The 14,114-nt window shown below is 31.0% G+C and overlaps 1 protein-coding gene across 1 annotated transcript in view; it reads left to right on the forward strand.

The window, feature by feature from the left end:
- The window catches only part of LOC113368466, a 383,698-nt gene extending 371,106 nt beyond the window's left edge, over positions 1-12,592 (forward strand). The window contains exons 4-6 of the mRNA XM_026610010.1: positions 6,177-6,410; positions 10,095-10,426; positions 10,706-12,592. Coding sequence (XP_026465795.1) covers positions 6,177-6,410; positions 10,095-10,426; positions 10,706-12,344 — 2,205 coding nt within the window. The 3' untranslated portion in view covers positions 12,345-12,592. The remainder of the gene's footprint in view (positions 1-6,176; positions 6,411-10,094; positions 10,427-10,705) is intronic.
- The last annotated feature ends 1,522 nt before the right edge of the window (positions 12,593-14,114 follow it).

Raw genomic sequence — 14,114 nt, forward strand, 5'->3', positions numbered from 1 at the left:
CTTAAAGCGCCAAAATGCTACATGAGGCCTCAGAGTGCCGACCAATGTCTAAGACTTCAGTTCCATAAAATAGACGTTCCCAAGTAACACCAGCAGTGGAGCTGCAGTTTCGGATGGTAATTTTTTTCATCAGTCTATTGCATTCCCAATAGAACATCGAGTCGCAGTGATGTTGCATAAATCTGAATTTCAACTTATTGTTACGAAGAAACGTACCCCGTCGGTTCGACATGAAACGGATGCAAATTACGACTCGATGAACAACGGCGAAGAGAAACAGCTCAGTCACGAATATACCAGAGTGTTAATTAGTAGTGCCGTGGAGAAGATTTTCTTTAATTAGTATTACAACGATCTCAGGATTAGCAGATCACCTTAAGTGAGTTCGGTTATTAATAAGGACGAAGCATTTCTAGACGAATAAGGAAACGACTAACCATAGGAGGTAATAATTATATCATACGTATGCAATGCTACTGAAGGGAGTTTACTCGCTAATCTTAGTTCTAACTAGTAAATCCAATGTTTATTAATTTAACACTAAAGGTTTATACTATTTGAAGTTATATATCTTCATGTAAACAAATTATAGCGAGTTTTCAGATAAGAATTATAATTGTTTCCACCTAACTCGATGATATTTTACCAGTAGTCGCAATATTCATAGCTATTTTCTAAACAGCTTCTGTCAAAATACTCTGCGCAAGTCTCTGTTGAAAATAAGTTGCTGCTATATAAATCAATCATTAAACCGATCTGGACCTACGGAATTGAGCTCTGGGGATGTGCTTACAAATCAAATATAGCTATAATGCAGAGAACTCAGTCAAAAATTTTACGTACTATTCTTAATTCTCCGTGGTACGTAACAAATGAAACCATTCACAGCGACCTCAACATGAAAACGGTGCATTTAACGTTCAAAGAATTCAAGGAAAAATACAAACGCAAACTGGACTCACATTCGACATTACTAAACCTTATGGCAAAAGGAGATTGAAACGACACTGGCCTTTAGACTTAGTCTTAGATTAGGTCTAATATAATATTATCATATTAATTGTTAAACTGAGAAGATCTCATTGGAGCTCTTCTTAGGCATCGCTCTTAAATATTGTCATTTTAGCTAATAGGAATCTTTATGTATTTCTGATTGCTAAATAAAACGAGTTAAAAAAAGTCTGTGTTATCTCAAGGGAGAAGCTTATTCGTTGACCTCCTGTACAATTTTATCATATACATTTCGAAAGTTCTAATGGGAATTAAATGAACGTATCTATTTACTAACAATGTGCGCACACAGAAAGTCATTACGTAATTTATTCCTTTGCGAGCAACGCCGAAGACTCGGGATGCACCGTGATAATGATGCGGTTATTATAATATTTCTTGGTACTTTTTATCACAGAGTATATATTTGTGGCTAGACTATCTAAATTAATATTTAAATATATGAGTGTATCGTATATATACATACACGTTTATGAAAAAATCTTGAAACATCAGTAGTATCGTTAGAAATTTCAGTCATTTGTAAATAGAGGCATACTGTGGTAAATTGTTTATCTGACATTATATTGAAATTATTTATCAAATTTATTTAAACATTTTTTCATTGTATATATGATTTTTTTAAATTGCTGCTGATTCAGTCTTTTGTGTATTACTATTTTTGCATTTTTAGTTTTAATTTTTTTTTTAGTTCCACAGAATGATGGGTAGGTCTATAGTCAAAACGTATGGTTATTCTTTTATTTTCTTAAATAACAATTCAGAGACACTTTGATCTTATAAGCAATTATTTTGCACAATGAATAAAAAAATGTATGTTATAATAAGAAATTTACTTCAAAGAGAAAAAGTCCAAAACCACATACTTTTTCTCTTTGAAGTCTCTTTGAATTTGATGATTTTACTAATAATTTTTTAAAGAAATTTATGTTTATTATGATGATGATTCGATGAACCTCAAATTTAAAATTATACAATATTATATATGTAAGTATGGGGTGCCCCAGAACTCAACGTCAAGCCGCAACGGGGTGATAGTATTGATAGTATTTAAAAAAATTATTTAAATAATCTTCCATACAGTTTGCAAATTATGAGCTTTTATTTACAGCCTAAGCTTTGGTCAAAATGTTAGCATTTTTTGGCTAATTGGTGGTTAATTTTTATTTTATCCGGTGAATATCAAATTTAATAAAATTATACAATAGTGTATATGTATATACAGGGTGTCCCAGAACTCAACGGGGGTGTTAGTATTGATAGTAACCATTATGAAAATAAATATAAAAACGATATTACATGTAGTTGGCACATTATGAGCTTTTATGTACAGCCTAGAGCTTTTGTCAAATTGTTAGCATTTTTCAGCCATTGTGGCTAATTTTTAGTATTTTTGTTCCTTAAACTTTGGAACTGTAACCGTAGGATTACGGTCAAAAATAATGACACAATTGCTCCAAGTTTTCTAGAATTAAGACTATTTATAACACTATGAATTTAATTTTTGTTTATTAATGAAATTAATCAACCTCAAATGATTGCAATATGGTGTAAAATATTTGTTAGTTTCATAATAAAAAATCGAGTAAATTTTTTTATATATCACTATTACACGATTTTTATATTAGTGTGCATTGGAGTGTAGGTATATAAAACTGCATTCTTGGTGATCTTTTAGCTATATAATTAAATACAATACTAGGCAATAAAATGTACAAAGTAATAAAATAAGTAATGAATAAAGCATAAACATTCCATTAATTACATTATAGCAAATAAATATAAGTTTGCAATTAAAATATAATAATAAATTAATTGAAATCGTTTAATAAAATAATATCAATAATTTTAAAAATTTATAATTATTAAGTTGAGAATGATTTTATTGGATAGTGTTTGTTACATAATGAAAATTAATTTATTAATTAATCTACTTCGAATCTATTAACTAAACATACATTATTATATAATACTGTTACTAGCGCATATTGTTTAATTTTTTTAAACAATATGCGTTGAAACGTAAGTGAAATATTTTAAAATTTGGTAATGATTAAAGTTGACAATAACATTCTTGTATAATAAAATTTCTTAATTTATTGAAAATTACTTAATAAAACCCGGGACAATCCGAGAGAAAAAATCTGAATACTGTACAAATATTGATTTTAGAAAAACCCGGGATACTAGGTGGAAATCTGGGACTGTCCCGGCCAAATCTGGACGTATGGTCACCTTCATAAAATGTCACTTTCACCCAGTTTATTAATCGTCTTGCTTATTTATGAAATATTTATGATCTGATATAATTAGAATAAAATATATCTCGAAATAAAATAACGAAATGATTATTTAACTACATTAAAACGTGGTTTCTAGCAATCTCACTCCCAGCAATAATGCGTGGTCCCGCGTGAGAACGTTCGGCTGTTCCTTTTGTAATCGCTCATGTGTAAATGCGATGCTCGTAGGGTTACAACTTACAACTTACAAGACATTTTATTATTTCCACAATAGCGCATGCTTAGCAAGGTTGCTCTCAAGATTCATCAAATATAATTACACTAGCGCAATGAATAAATATTTAATTGCGTAATTAATATATAATACCACAACAAGAGTAAATCATTACTTGAATAATAATCATTATTAATTGCTGTTTCCCACAGACTGATTAAAGAAAAATTGCTGAACCGAAAACATATGAACGATAACACAAATCGATTAGAAATCGACGTCGAAATCAAATACAAGGAATTCCAGAGATTAAGATAGTTCACACGTGCATTTATAATAGTTCTTTACGAATTAAAACTAGGCTGGGGTTTTCAACCTGTGGGGCGCGCATCCTTAAGAGGTCACGAGGTTGTTGCGAGGGTGCTGTTTCCAACACATTATTTGTTAAAACCTTTGATTCAATTTTGAAATGAACGAATAAATGATTATTTTTTATGTATAATTCTACATAATATTGCATATTAATTTATAGTGTGATAATTACATTATAATAACAGTTGAGTATTTATTCTTCCCTTCCGTCCTTGAACTTATTTATTAATTAACCATTCCTGGTCAAGTTAGCTAGAAAAGACCCAAAATGGGTTAAATAGGACGATTTATTATTGTTTTAAATAATTTCAGTACAAAATTTCAAGTTAAACATATTATTTTACTATAAACACTACTCTAAAGTGCAAGGAAGGTGAACGCACCTGTTGCATTCGGCGCCTGGCTATTGACAACGGTCTCACGCAACATATGCGTGCGTAGCAATGAAAGTGTTGTTAATTCCTGATATGTGTAAATAATCGACTTCTCAAAAACAATTGAGATTTAGCAAATTATAAAATTGTGACGATAAAATTAATAGTTTATTTTGAAAATGAAGTTTATTTTCCAAACTTTTATGAATGTTTTAATTAAACCATTTTTAGCAGGTCTATAATATTTTAGAATGTTCTTTTAGACTATATGAAAAGTTTCATTAAAATTGTTAAAATAAATTTTGTCAACGATTGATTACGAAAGAACAACCTGTCCGATATTTACCAAAAACTTATTAGCACTAATTCCAAGTGGTATTGTTTGAACAGTTTTTGAATTTTCAAAACTGTTAAAATTTTTTGGGTAAAATGTGTATGATTTTCTTTTTACTTCTTTGAAGAAATTGCTCAGAAGATTGTCTCGCAAAACTAATCAAAACGAGTGCTTATCGATTGTCATCAAATGGCTTTAACATTTTTAAAATATGTCAAGCTGGAAAAACGTCAAAAAATCGTCAAAATTTAGCCTACATACACAGACAAACACTTTTTTTTCATTTTTGGTGTCAAACGAATCAAAATCAATTGAAACGTCGAAAAACGTTGAAATCGGATTTTGTGGCGTAAACAGACTTAAGAGAGTTTATTATATCTTATGCATAGTTTAACGTTTTACTGTTCTTCAAGTATTAATTTTTTTGGTAGAGGTAAAAGTATAATATAAAAGCCTTAAAATGTAGTACAAAAATCTGATGTATTTTCTTAAAAATTGAATTATTATCAGTAAATCTTTTATATCTTTTCAGCTTAAATTTTGCACAAAATTCAATTTCATATATCATAGGTTACAGTAGGTTCAATGAATAGTAAATTTACTTTTCAATAGACTTTTTGTGCTTTTTGGTTTGAACTGCTTAATTTTTTTTCTATTTTCAATAGCAATCAGAATGCAATATAATTCTATGAGCTATTTGGCTTATATCACACTTTCAAACACACATAAATTATTGTGATAAATATTATATCCACAGTTAGAGAATCACTCCAATAAGTGAATCACCAATACTGTTCATTTGTGCAAGGATATGGTAGTGCCAAATCTCATGAATATTATCTTTGGGAAGCTTCTTCTTCAGTCTTCTTGAAATTGGTGTCTCAAGACTGCAGAGTTTGAATTATGTTTTAGTATATGAAAATGTTTGACACTGTTAATTTTTATAACTCTGTTTATAAATTGAATATGAAGATCGGCGTGTAAGGTCTTATTGCTAACGAACCATGCTGCATCAGTAATCTGTTTTAATATTTTCGATTGGGCACGTTGCATTAGCAATATGTTGGATTTGCTCGCACAGCCCCTCAATTCTATACCATAAGTCCATATTGGTTTTATTACTACCTTGTAAATTAGAAGTTTATTAAGTTCATTTCGTCAATACAAGTAATATATTTTTTGAATTATTAAAATCGGACGTTCCGTTCTTTAGTTTAATTACTACCTTGTAAATTAGAAGTTTATTGTCAATAGATAGAATTGACTAGCGTCTCAGAAGACAATATAGTTCAGTGGTTCGAATTTTCATGGTATTTATATTTGAACTGCTTAATGACGTCCAGAACAAATATTTTTTTTAATATGTACTTTTAATAAAACTACCAAATATTCTTTCAGAGTACTTACAAAAATAATTTCAATAATAATAATTATAAATAGCCATAACATCTTTAACTTTTTTATAATAACTTTAACCTTCTTTTCCCTTATATTCCCTGACTTTAATAGAGATTCAGTTCCTTACTGTTTTTTTAGTATATCAATCAAAGAGCGCATCAAGACGAACTATGTTTTCAAGTGACTGTTACCATACTTTATGATTAAATAATTACATGTATCATTTTCAGGAATGCGTTCGCTTATCAGAACTGTGGGTTTCGGCTGCCGCGAGGCCGACGTGCTGCTTACTGGGTTGGGCAAGAGGAGCTCAAGTGACCACGGTGCGTTGCGCCTGGGGCACTCAAGCCGCGAGGGACACTTGGCTGCGCGGCTTGCAGGCAGCCCTTATTGCGACACTGGCAGATGAACCACCGGAAACTAATATTCAGCTACTCTACAAAGACCCTAATGGAATGGATTATGTGAGTTTTTATTTAAAACTAGCCGGCCCGACAGACTTCGTCCTGTCAAAAAAAAAAATTTAATGTGGCGGTGTTTTGTGCCTACCTTTTTTCTATTCTTTGCAAAAAATTATCCTGAACAGAACCGTCACCCTGGTAATCATTCGGTGTGAATTAAAAATAATTAAATAAAACACTATAAGCATTCAGAAGTAAGTAATTTTAATAATGTAAATCATAATTCAAAAATCAGTTTAATTTTCATTGTAGTGCTTTGTGATAAACGATGTTTTTTGTTTGATTACCTGGCGCATAGGCAAACAAATCTGATGGTTTTCCAATACGGGAACAAACAACATACAATTTTCCATGTGAGAAACATGGGTTTTCTAAATTAATACCACAAACACTTAATGATACCATAAACGCACTGGAAACGCATTGGAATGCATGGTGCGAGAACATCTTCTACTTTATACTATCCTTTGAATATAGTTGGTCGATATTTCGCAACATTATAATTGTCGATCCAACCTTTAATTGAAGATTGTGAGGTGACAATCCTAGCAAATCCAGCGGGTTTAAAAACTCCGGTGGATCGTCTTGGTTAGTTGCCGAATCAACTGATTCGCCTGTAATTTGTTCTTGAATTTTGAAATTTAATTCATTTACATCAATATTTTTGGCTGCCAATATAGCTTGGTTAATAGAAAGATATTTCTAAGTTTATATAAATATATTCAAAATTAGGTTATCAAAAACTACACAAAATGTCATGACATAGAACATTGTTTTTTTTACAAATTGCGTTGCCTACTCGATTAAAGAAGAAAAGGGATGTTTTTAGGGTTTTCCCGGCAATTATTTGTTTTTTTCTCGCCGTAACAACCATCCTTGGACTTCAACGAACATTTTAAAAAAAGAATTGGCCAAATTGGTCCAGGCGTTGTTGAGTTATGCGCTTACCAACACATTTTGCGATCCATTTGTATATATAAGATTTGTTCAAGCAATATAGATTGAGGGACCGATTCTGCCGCATTACACCCCAATGTTATGGCAAGGCTATGTTATGGAGAACTTTCTATACTAATTCGTTTTAAATATCGACAAAAGCCATGTGGTTGCTGTGCAGTCAAGCGATTTTCTCGGGTTATCAAATAGAAAACGTTCAAGTATTACATAAGCACTATAGGGGGCGGGGGTTATTGATTTGCTTATTTTGCTTATTTTGGGTAAGAACTTTTGCTTACTTTTGCTGACAAAGGGGAGGGGGGGGGGTAAACAATTGTAATAAATCTGTTTACGTAATACTTGAACGATCCCAATGTCAAAAAAACGATCTTAGATAGCAGGGTCTTTCTGACCCAGCTTCATAACATACGAGTGACGTGGTTTATGTGTAAAAAGCCTGAATGCACAGCAAATACATGACATTTTGAAAGTATTCAGTATGATTCAGTAGCACAATGTATGGAAGATGGAGCGTAACATGGCCTTGCTATAATATTTGTCTGTTGCAGCAGAATCGGTCTCTGAATTATCTCAACCAGACTTTTATAGCACAGCAGACAAAGATCTAAAAAGAGAATTTTGATAACATTCCTGATTAATATTACTATAGTATTCGGATTTATTTATAAATTGATTTAATTTAATTGTAATAGAATAATTGATTTTGATATCGGTCTTTGTTTTTTCTTGATTTTCTTGATTTTTACATTCAATTTGTATATAGACTTCTAGATTTTCAATGTCATGAACAAATATCTGCAAGGTGTATTTTGACAATCTTATATATAAAATTCTCCTCTACTGGCGTATGATTTGATACTTCTCCTAAACGGTTATTCGGATTTTGATAATTCTTTTTAGAGTTTGTCAAAGGAAATTTTTAAGACTCATTGAACGATAAAACTATAGTAATATTGTAGAAATAAATGGTAAAAATTACAAAAAAAACACTTTTTGTCATTTTCAACATTTGAACTGTCATCTGCTAGAAATGTCAATTAACTTGAAATTTGAATTTAGCTGAAATTATGAGTCTAGATAATATTAGAATATAATATACAAGAAAAATGTAATGTCTACATTATATTTGCTGAAAAGCAGCTGAGATATGCCAGAAATTAAAATATTATCATATATAGTCAACAGAGTTTATGTTGGCAGATGAAATTATATAATTCAGTTTTATAAATTCAATTCCAAAATTGCATATACATAATTTTTTAACCTTATGCATTTCATATTTTGGTTTATTTTACTAAATTATTTAACAATACAAAAAAATGTTTCTACTTATTAAAAAAATGTTTCAGAATGTTGTTTTATGTGTCAAAAATTAATTTGTTTGGCATTGGATACGGAATATTTAGCAAGTTGATCTTAGATTGAAGAGTGCTCATATGAACTGGGTTTTACAAATTAATTTCACTTAAGATTTATATTTAAACAATAATGTTTATTAAATTATTAGTATGAAAAATGTACTTAGAAATTATAATTGCCAAAAAGAAACTATTATGTGGTACGAGATTATGAAAATTATAAACTAAATTATTAAAGCAATTATGTTGTATAATAAAATCAAGTGTGTTATTGTTCTTTTACCGCAGATACTACATTATTTTTTTCTGAATTTTTTATATTGATTAAAAAACTGCAATTCTCAATACATATAGCTTATGCTAAGGCAGGACATCGAATAGGATATTAAAAAGTATAGGATAGGATTTAAAAAAAATTGAACTTTTGAATTGTAGACGTGGGCACAGGACAACGTCTGTCGGGTCATCTAGTATTTGTTATAAATTTACTATATTACGATTCGGATACATATATAAATTGATTCAATTTAATTGCAATATAATATGTAAAAGACTTTGATGTCGGCTTTATTCAAAGTTTTTTTGATTTGCACATTTAATTTGAATATTGACTTATTGATTTTCCATTCATAAACAAAGATCTACAAGGTGTTTGCTAGAAATCTGCTGTATTATGATTCGGATATATATATAAATAAATTGATTCAATAAATTAATGATTTATTGAATGATAATATGTAATAGTTAGTTTGATACCGGTCTTTGTATTAAAAGGAGTTTTGCTGATTTTCACACTTAATTTGTATATTGACCACTTGATTTTTTATATCACAAAAATTGTGACAATGTTTGTTATAAATTTACTATATTGCAATTTGGATACGTATATAAAACGAATTAATTTAAATGTTATAGTATAATTGATAAGTCGCTCTCTGTTTGTTAAGGAGTTTTCTTGATTTTCACATTTATTTTGTGTGTACATATATTAGTTTCTTGATTTTGGATATAACAAAGATCTAAAATCAGAATTTTCAAAATATTTGTTATAAATTTGCTATATTATAGCTCGGATACATATACAAATTGATTTTTGCAATAGAACAATCGATTTTGATGTCGGTCTTTTCGATAAAGTTCGATAAAGAGTTTTGTTGATTTTGCTATTTAATTTTTATATTGGCTTTTTGATTCTGGATATCATCTAATTCTAGATAGAAATACAATGCGTTGAACTTTTTTCTTCTAATATTATTTCTAGTTAATTCTAAACTGTTTTTTAACATTTATCGTTTTATCATTGTTGAGTTATCTAAGAAACCGACAAATTTTAATTCTTATAAAATCTAATAAAATGTTTTTCGTTTTTCAGACAAAAACGTTAACGGTGGGTCCATCAGTTACCGCGGATGTTGTGGTACGTCAGGCTATATCGCTCTTCGGCCTTCCTGCACGTTGTCGCACAGACCTCAGACTGGCAGTCATCGAGACCTCATCTAGCAATGGTAGTTCAAGTAGTGGGAATAATAACTCAACTACGTTTCTCATTGGTTGCGAACGACCTCATGCAATACAAATGGCTAGAATTAGACAATCGCTCTCTAGTGAAGAAGGATTTGACCTGAGGCATGTAAATAGTAGACACAATCCTTGCTGCAACCTCATTTTCGAACTACGTAGCGTCAATAAAACTGTTATTAAAAGGTAAGTGAAACAATAGATCTACTCATGATTCGTAGATAATATAATTTTAAATCACATATTTTATCGTTTTTTATGAGAATTATTTTTATTGATATATAAAAAATGTAAATATTTTTATACTGATGTAGCTATTCTTATTATTAGTCTAAGTGAGTTACCAATAATCAATAGACTGAAATACGATTGAATTATTTGTGATATTAAAATGAAATGATTTTGAATGAAGAATAAATATTAGTTTGAATTGAAGTTATTCTAAATAAGATTTTTCCTTTCTAGGACACCGCTGAAACTGTTTCGTAGATCATCCGGCCGATTGTTCGGCGTAGCTCTGACCACTCTCTGCGCGCCCCTTCAAGGACAAGCCCCAGGTCCCGTGATAAGTATGCTAAGGGCTTTACTACTTCGCGGACCCTTGACCCAAGGAATATTTCGCAAATCGGCCAATGCACGAGCGTTAAGAGAGCTTCGAGATAAGATGGATTCAATAGGTCCTAGCGGAGACGCTAATGCCTTAATTGAATCAGCTCCGGTAATTCTAGTAGCAGCATTACTCAAGGACTTCCTCCGCAGTCTTCCAAATCCTCTTCTATGCACTGCTCTTTATGATAATTGGATGCGTGTTTTAACTCTTCCTTCTGTGAAGGAGCAATTAGCATCGGTTAGATCACTTCTTTTACAGTTACCGTCGTGCCATTTGACATTGCTCGCTCAAGTTCTTTCCGTGTTACATACAGTAGCGAGACGATCGTCAGTAAATCTTATGTGTGCTTCCAATTTAGGCGTCTGTGTAGGGCCTTCAGTTCTTTGGCCACCAGGACCTCCAATGCAATTGCATGAACCACGAGCGGTTCCGCAGTTGTTGCAATTATTGATAACCCATGCAGAAGAGCTATTCCACACGATACGAGCGGCAGGTTCTGAAACCATAGTTGCTGATTCAGGTGCTGAGGAAAGCGATAGCCTGCATTCCGTCGGATTATCTTTGGATTCATTAGAATTAGGTTGTGTGCGCAAAGAAAAATTATCTTTATCGCGTGACTCTGGCCTTACATTATCAGAAGATGATTCTATTAGCACTGGTGGACAAAGTCCGTCACCTCATGTTATATTCTGCAGAGCACCTCAGCAACAACAAGCTCAGCAGGTTAAGGTGCGTACGTTTGTTCCTCAGCAATATGTTAGAACAAAGAGTTCGGGTGATTTGTTAGATAGTACAAATGGACCAAGTTATTCAAGAGTTTATGGGGGATGGGAACAGCGTATATCTCATTACACACAACAACAATCTAATAGTACTGTAGAATCGACATTTAAGAGACGCGATTGGTCCCGACAAGCTTCAAGAACTAAAAGCAACGAGGGCGCTTCAACAGATTCTTCTCAGGATAGCGCTGGAGAATCTAAATGCCGAGACCAATGTCAGCAAAGAACTTTAGATCCGTCCCATGTTTGTTGCCGAAGTCCGTATTTCCGTACAGAGAAGAGCAAAATGTATTACGCACATTATAATAATCAAGACAAAGATTATTATGGGCGTCAAAAATCGCACATCAAGCAATCAAAATCGACGAGTGCTGTATCCAATCTATATTCAAATCTTAATAATAATACAGAAGCATTTTGTGATGGAATATATGGCACCGCAGAAACCTATGAAAACTCTCATTATGAAAATGTTTATGTTAATCGTGTAAATGCCTTTAGAGCTCCGCCTGTCCCACCCAGAAGGTTTGCTCATTTGACGGCAGGGCCTCAAAAGCATACTGTATCTTTAACAATAACTGAAGATAGGAATGCTAGATCTCGATCTCGATCTACATCCGTAGGACCTGTGTTTAGACCCCTAACTTCAATGCATGTAGCTAATGTAATATCCCTTCAAGATACAGATACAGAGTCAGAATCATATGTATGACCATGACCATTACAATATACTTTATACATTTAAGATATATCATGTGTTCGCCAAAAAGTGTGTTGAGCTCTGCCTTTGTGTTGCTAGAAGAAAATAATTGAATAATATATTACATTGAATTATCGTAAGTTCACTGATAATCAATTGTTAAAAGTAATTGCACAATAGCAACTACATCTTTATATAGATTAGTATAAAATATTTTTATATAGTGAATTAAACATATATTATCGAATATTAATTGAATGTTTTTGGCCATATTTATTTTTGTTTAATTTAAAGTGAATGTTTTTATCTATAAAAGAGGAGAAATATATCATGTTATTTCTTCACATTTTAATGCAGTTACAGTTTTCTAATGTTTATAAAAACATACAAAATAAAATGTAAATATGTATATTAAGCATAGTACATTGTTATAAAATATATTGTTGAAATATTTTATAATGGATCGTAATAGTAACATGTTTTTTGTTAAATATATATTGCTAGCGAATATATATGTGTATAGTACTATCTATGTGTAATGTAACCCTATTGTATATGAAAAGAACATTTAAGTTTAATTCAATTAGTTTTAGTTTATATAGAAGTTCTGATAATTATTAAATAATTAAGCAGAATAGCTATTGTTATATCTTATATATGTAGACATTACATTTTTGTATCATTCTGTATTGCCATAAACAAATTATCAAATATTTACTTAAAACTGTGTTTTATTTGAACAAATTCATATCTTGTGTTTTGTATGAAAGAAGAAGAAAATAAAAAACTAATCTAAGTTATTATCATGTAGATAATATGCACAATAATTCATTTTTATTATTATTCACTTGTCAAAATAATAGCATTAAGTTTTTCCATTGATTTTTAAGATGCTACAATTAAAATTATTTCGGGCGCATTCTATTTAATTTTTTGTAGGATCATTGTTCATAAGTTGTGATAAATATTAGTGAATTCAAGCTCTGGTACATTATTGAATTTAAATTAGAGACAAAAATGCAGATTTCAATTTTCAAAGATATATCCACGGATTTTTAAACAAAGTTTAATCCGTTTTATTTTTATCAAATATTCAAAGATATCTATCCATGGATTTTTAAACAAAGTTTTAGCTGTTTTTTTAAATTTATCAAAGATTTTGATGATGTATTCATGAATTTTTAAGCAAATGCACAACTAGTTTTCAAGAATTTCATAATTCTCAAAAATCTAGTTTTGCAGTTTTTAAAAAAATTTAATGCTTTTTTAACATCTCGTAGGTCAAGTTATAGTAATCGCAAAAAAATCGAAAATGATTTTTTTTATATATCTTTACGTTTCAGAGGTTTCTGAACATTTTGGCATACCTTAGAACAAATGAATGAATGTGTGTGTGTGTGTGTGTGCGGATACAAATTTTCGTCGACGATTTCGGGAACACCGATCAACCGATTTGAATAATTCAAAAAACATTCGATTTGTATTGATAAGGAGACGTGCTGATTAGTTTTTGGCAAAGGCAGGTCTGGCCGTTTCGAAGATACGGGGCAAAAAGTGCTACAAACGGTAACTAAGTTTTTAAGAGAACGAAGTATCCGATTTTGATAATTCAAAAACCATTTTACTTATATTAACAAGATGCACAACTGATTAAATTTTCATGGTGGCAGGTCTAGCAGTTTCGGAGATCTAGTGAAAAAAAATGCTATTTGACGGTCAAAAATGATTATTAGACATATGTACATATAATTATCAGATATTTTATAGAGATTTTAACAATAA

Source organism: Ctenocephalides felis, unplaced genomic scaffold (assembly GCF_003426905.1).
Source record: "Ctenocephalides felis isolate EL2017-DRISC unplaced genomic scaffold, ASM342690v1 CF-g0.4_SCAFFOLD_01170, whole genome shotgun sequence".
Classification (NCBI taxonomy): domain Eukaryota; kingdom Metazoa; phylum Arthropoda; class Insecta; order Siphonaptera; family Pulicidae; genus Ctenocephalides; species Ctenocephalides felis.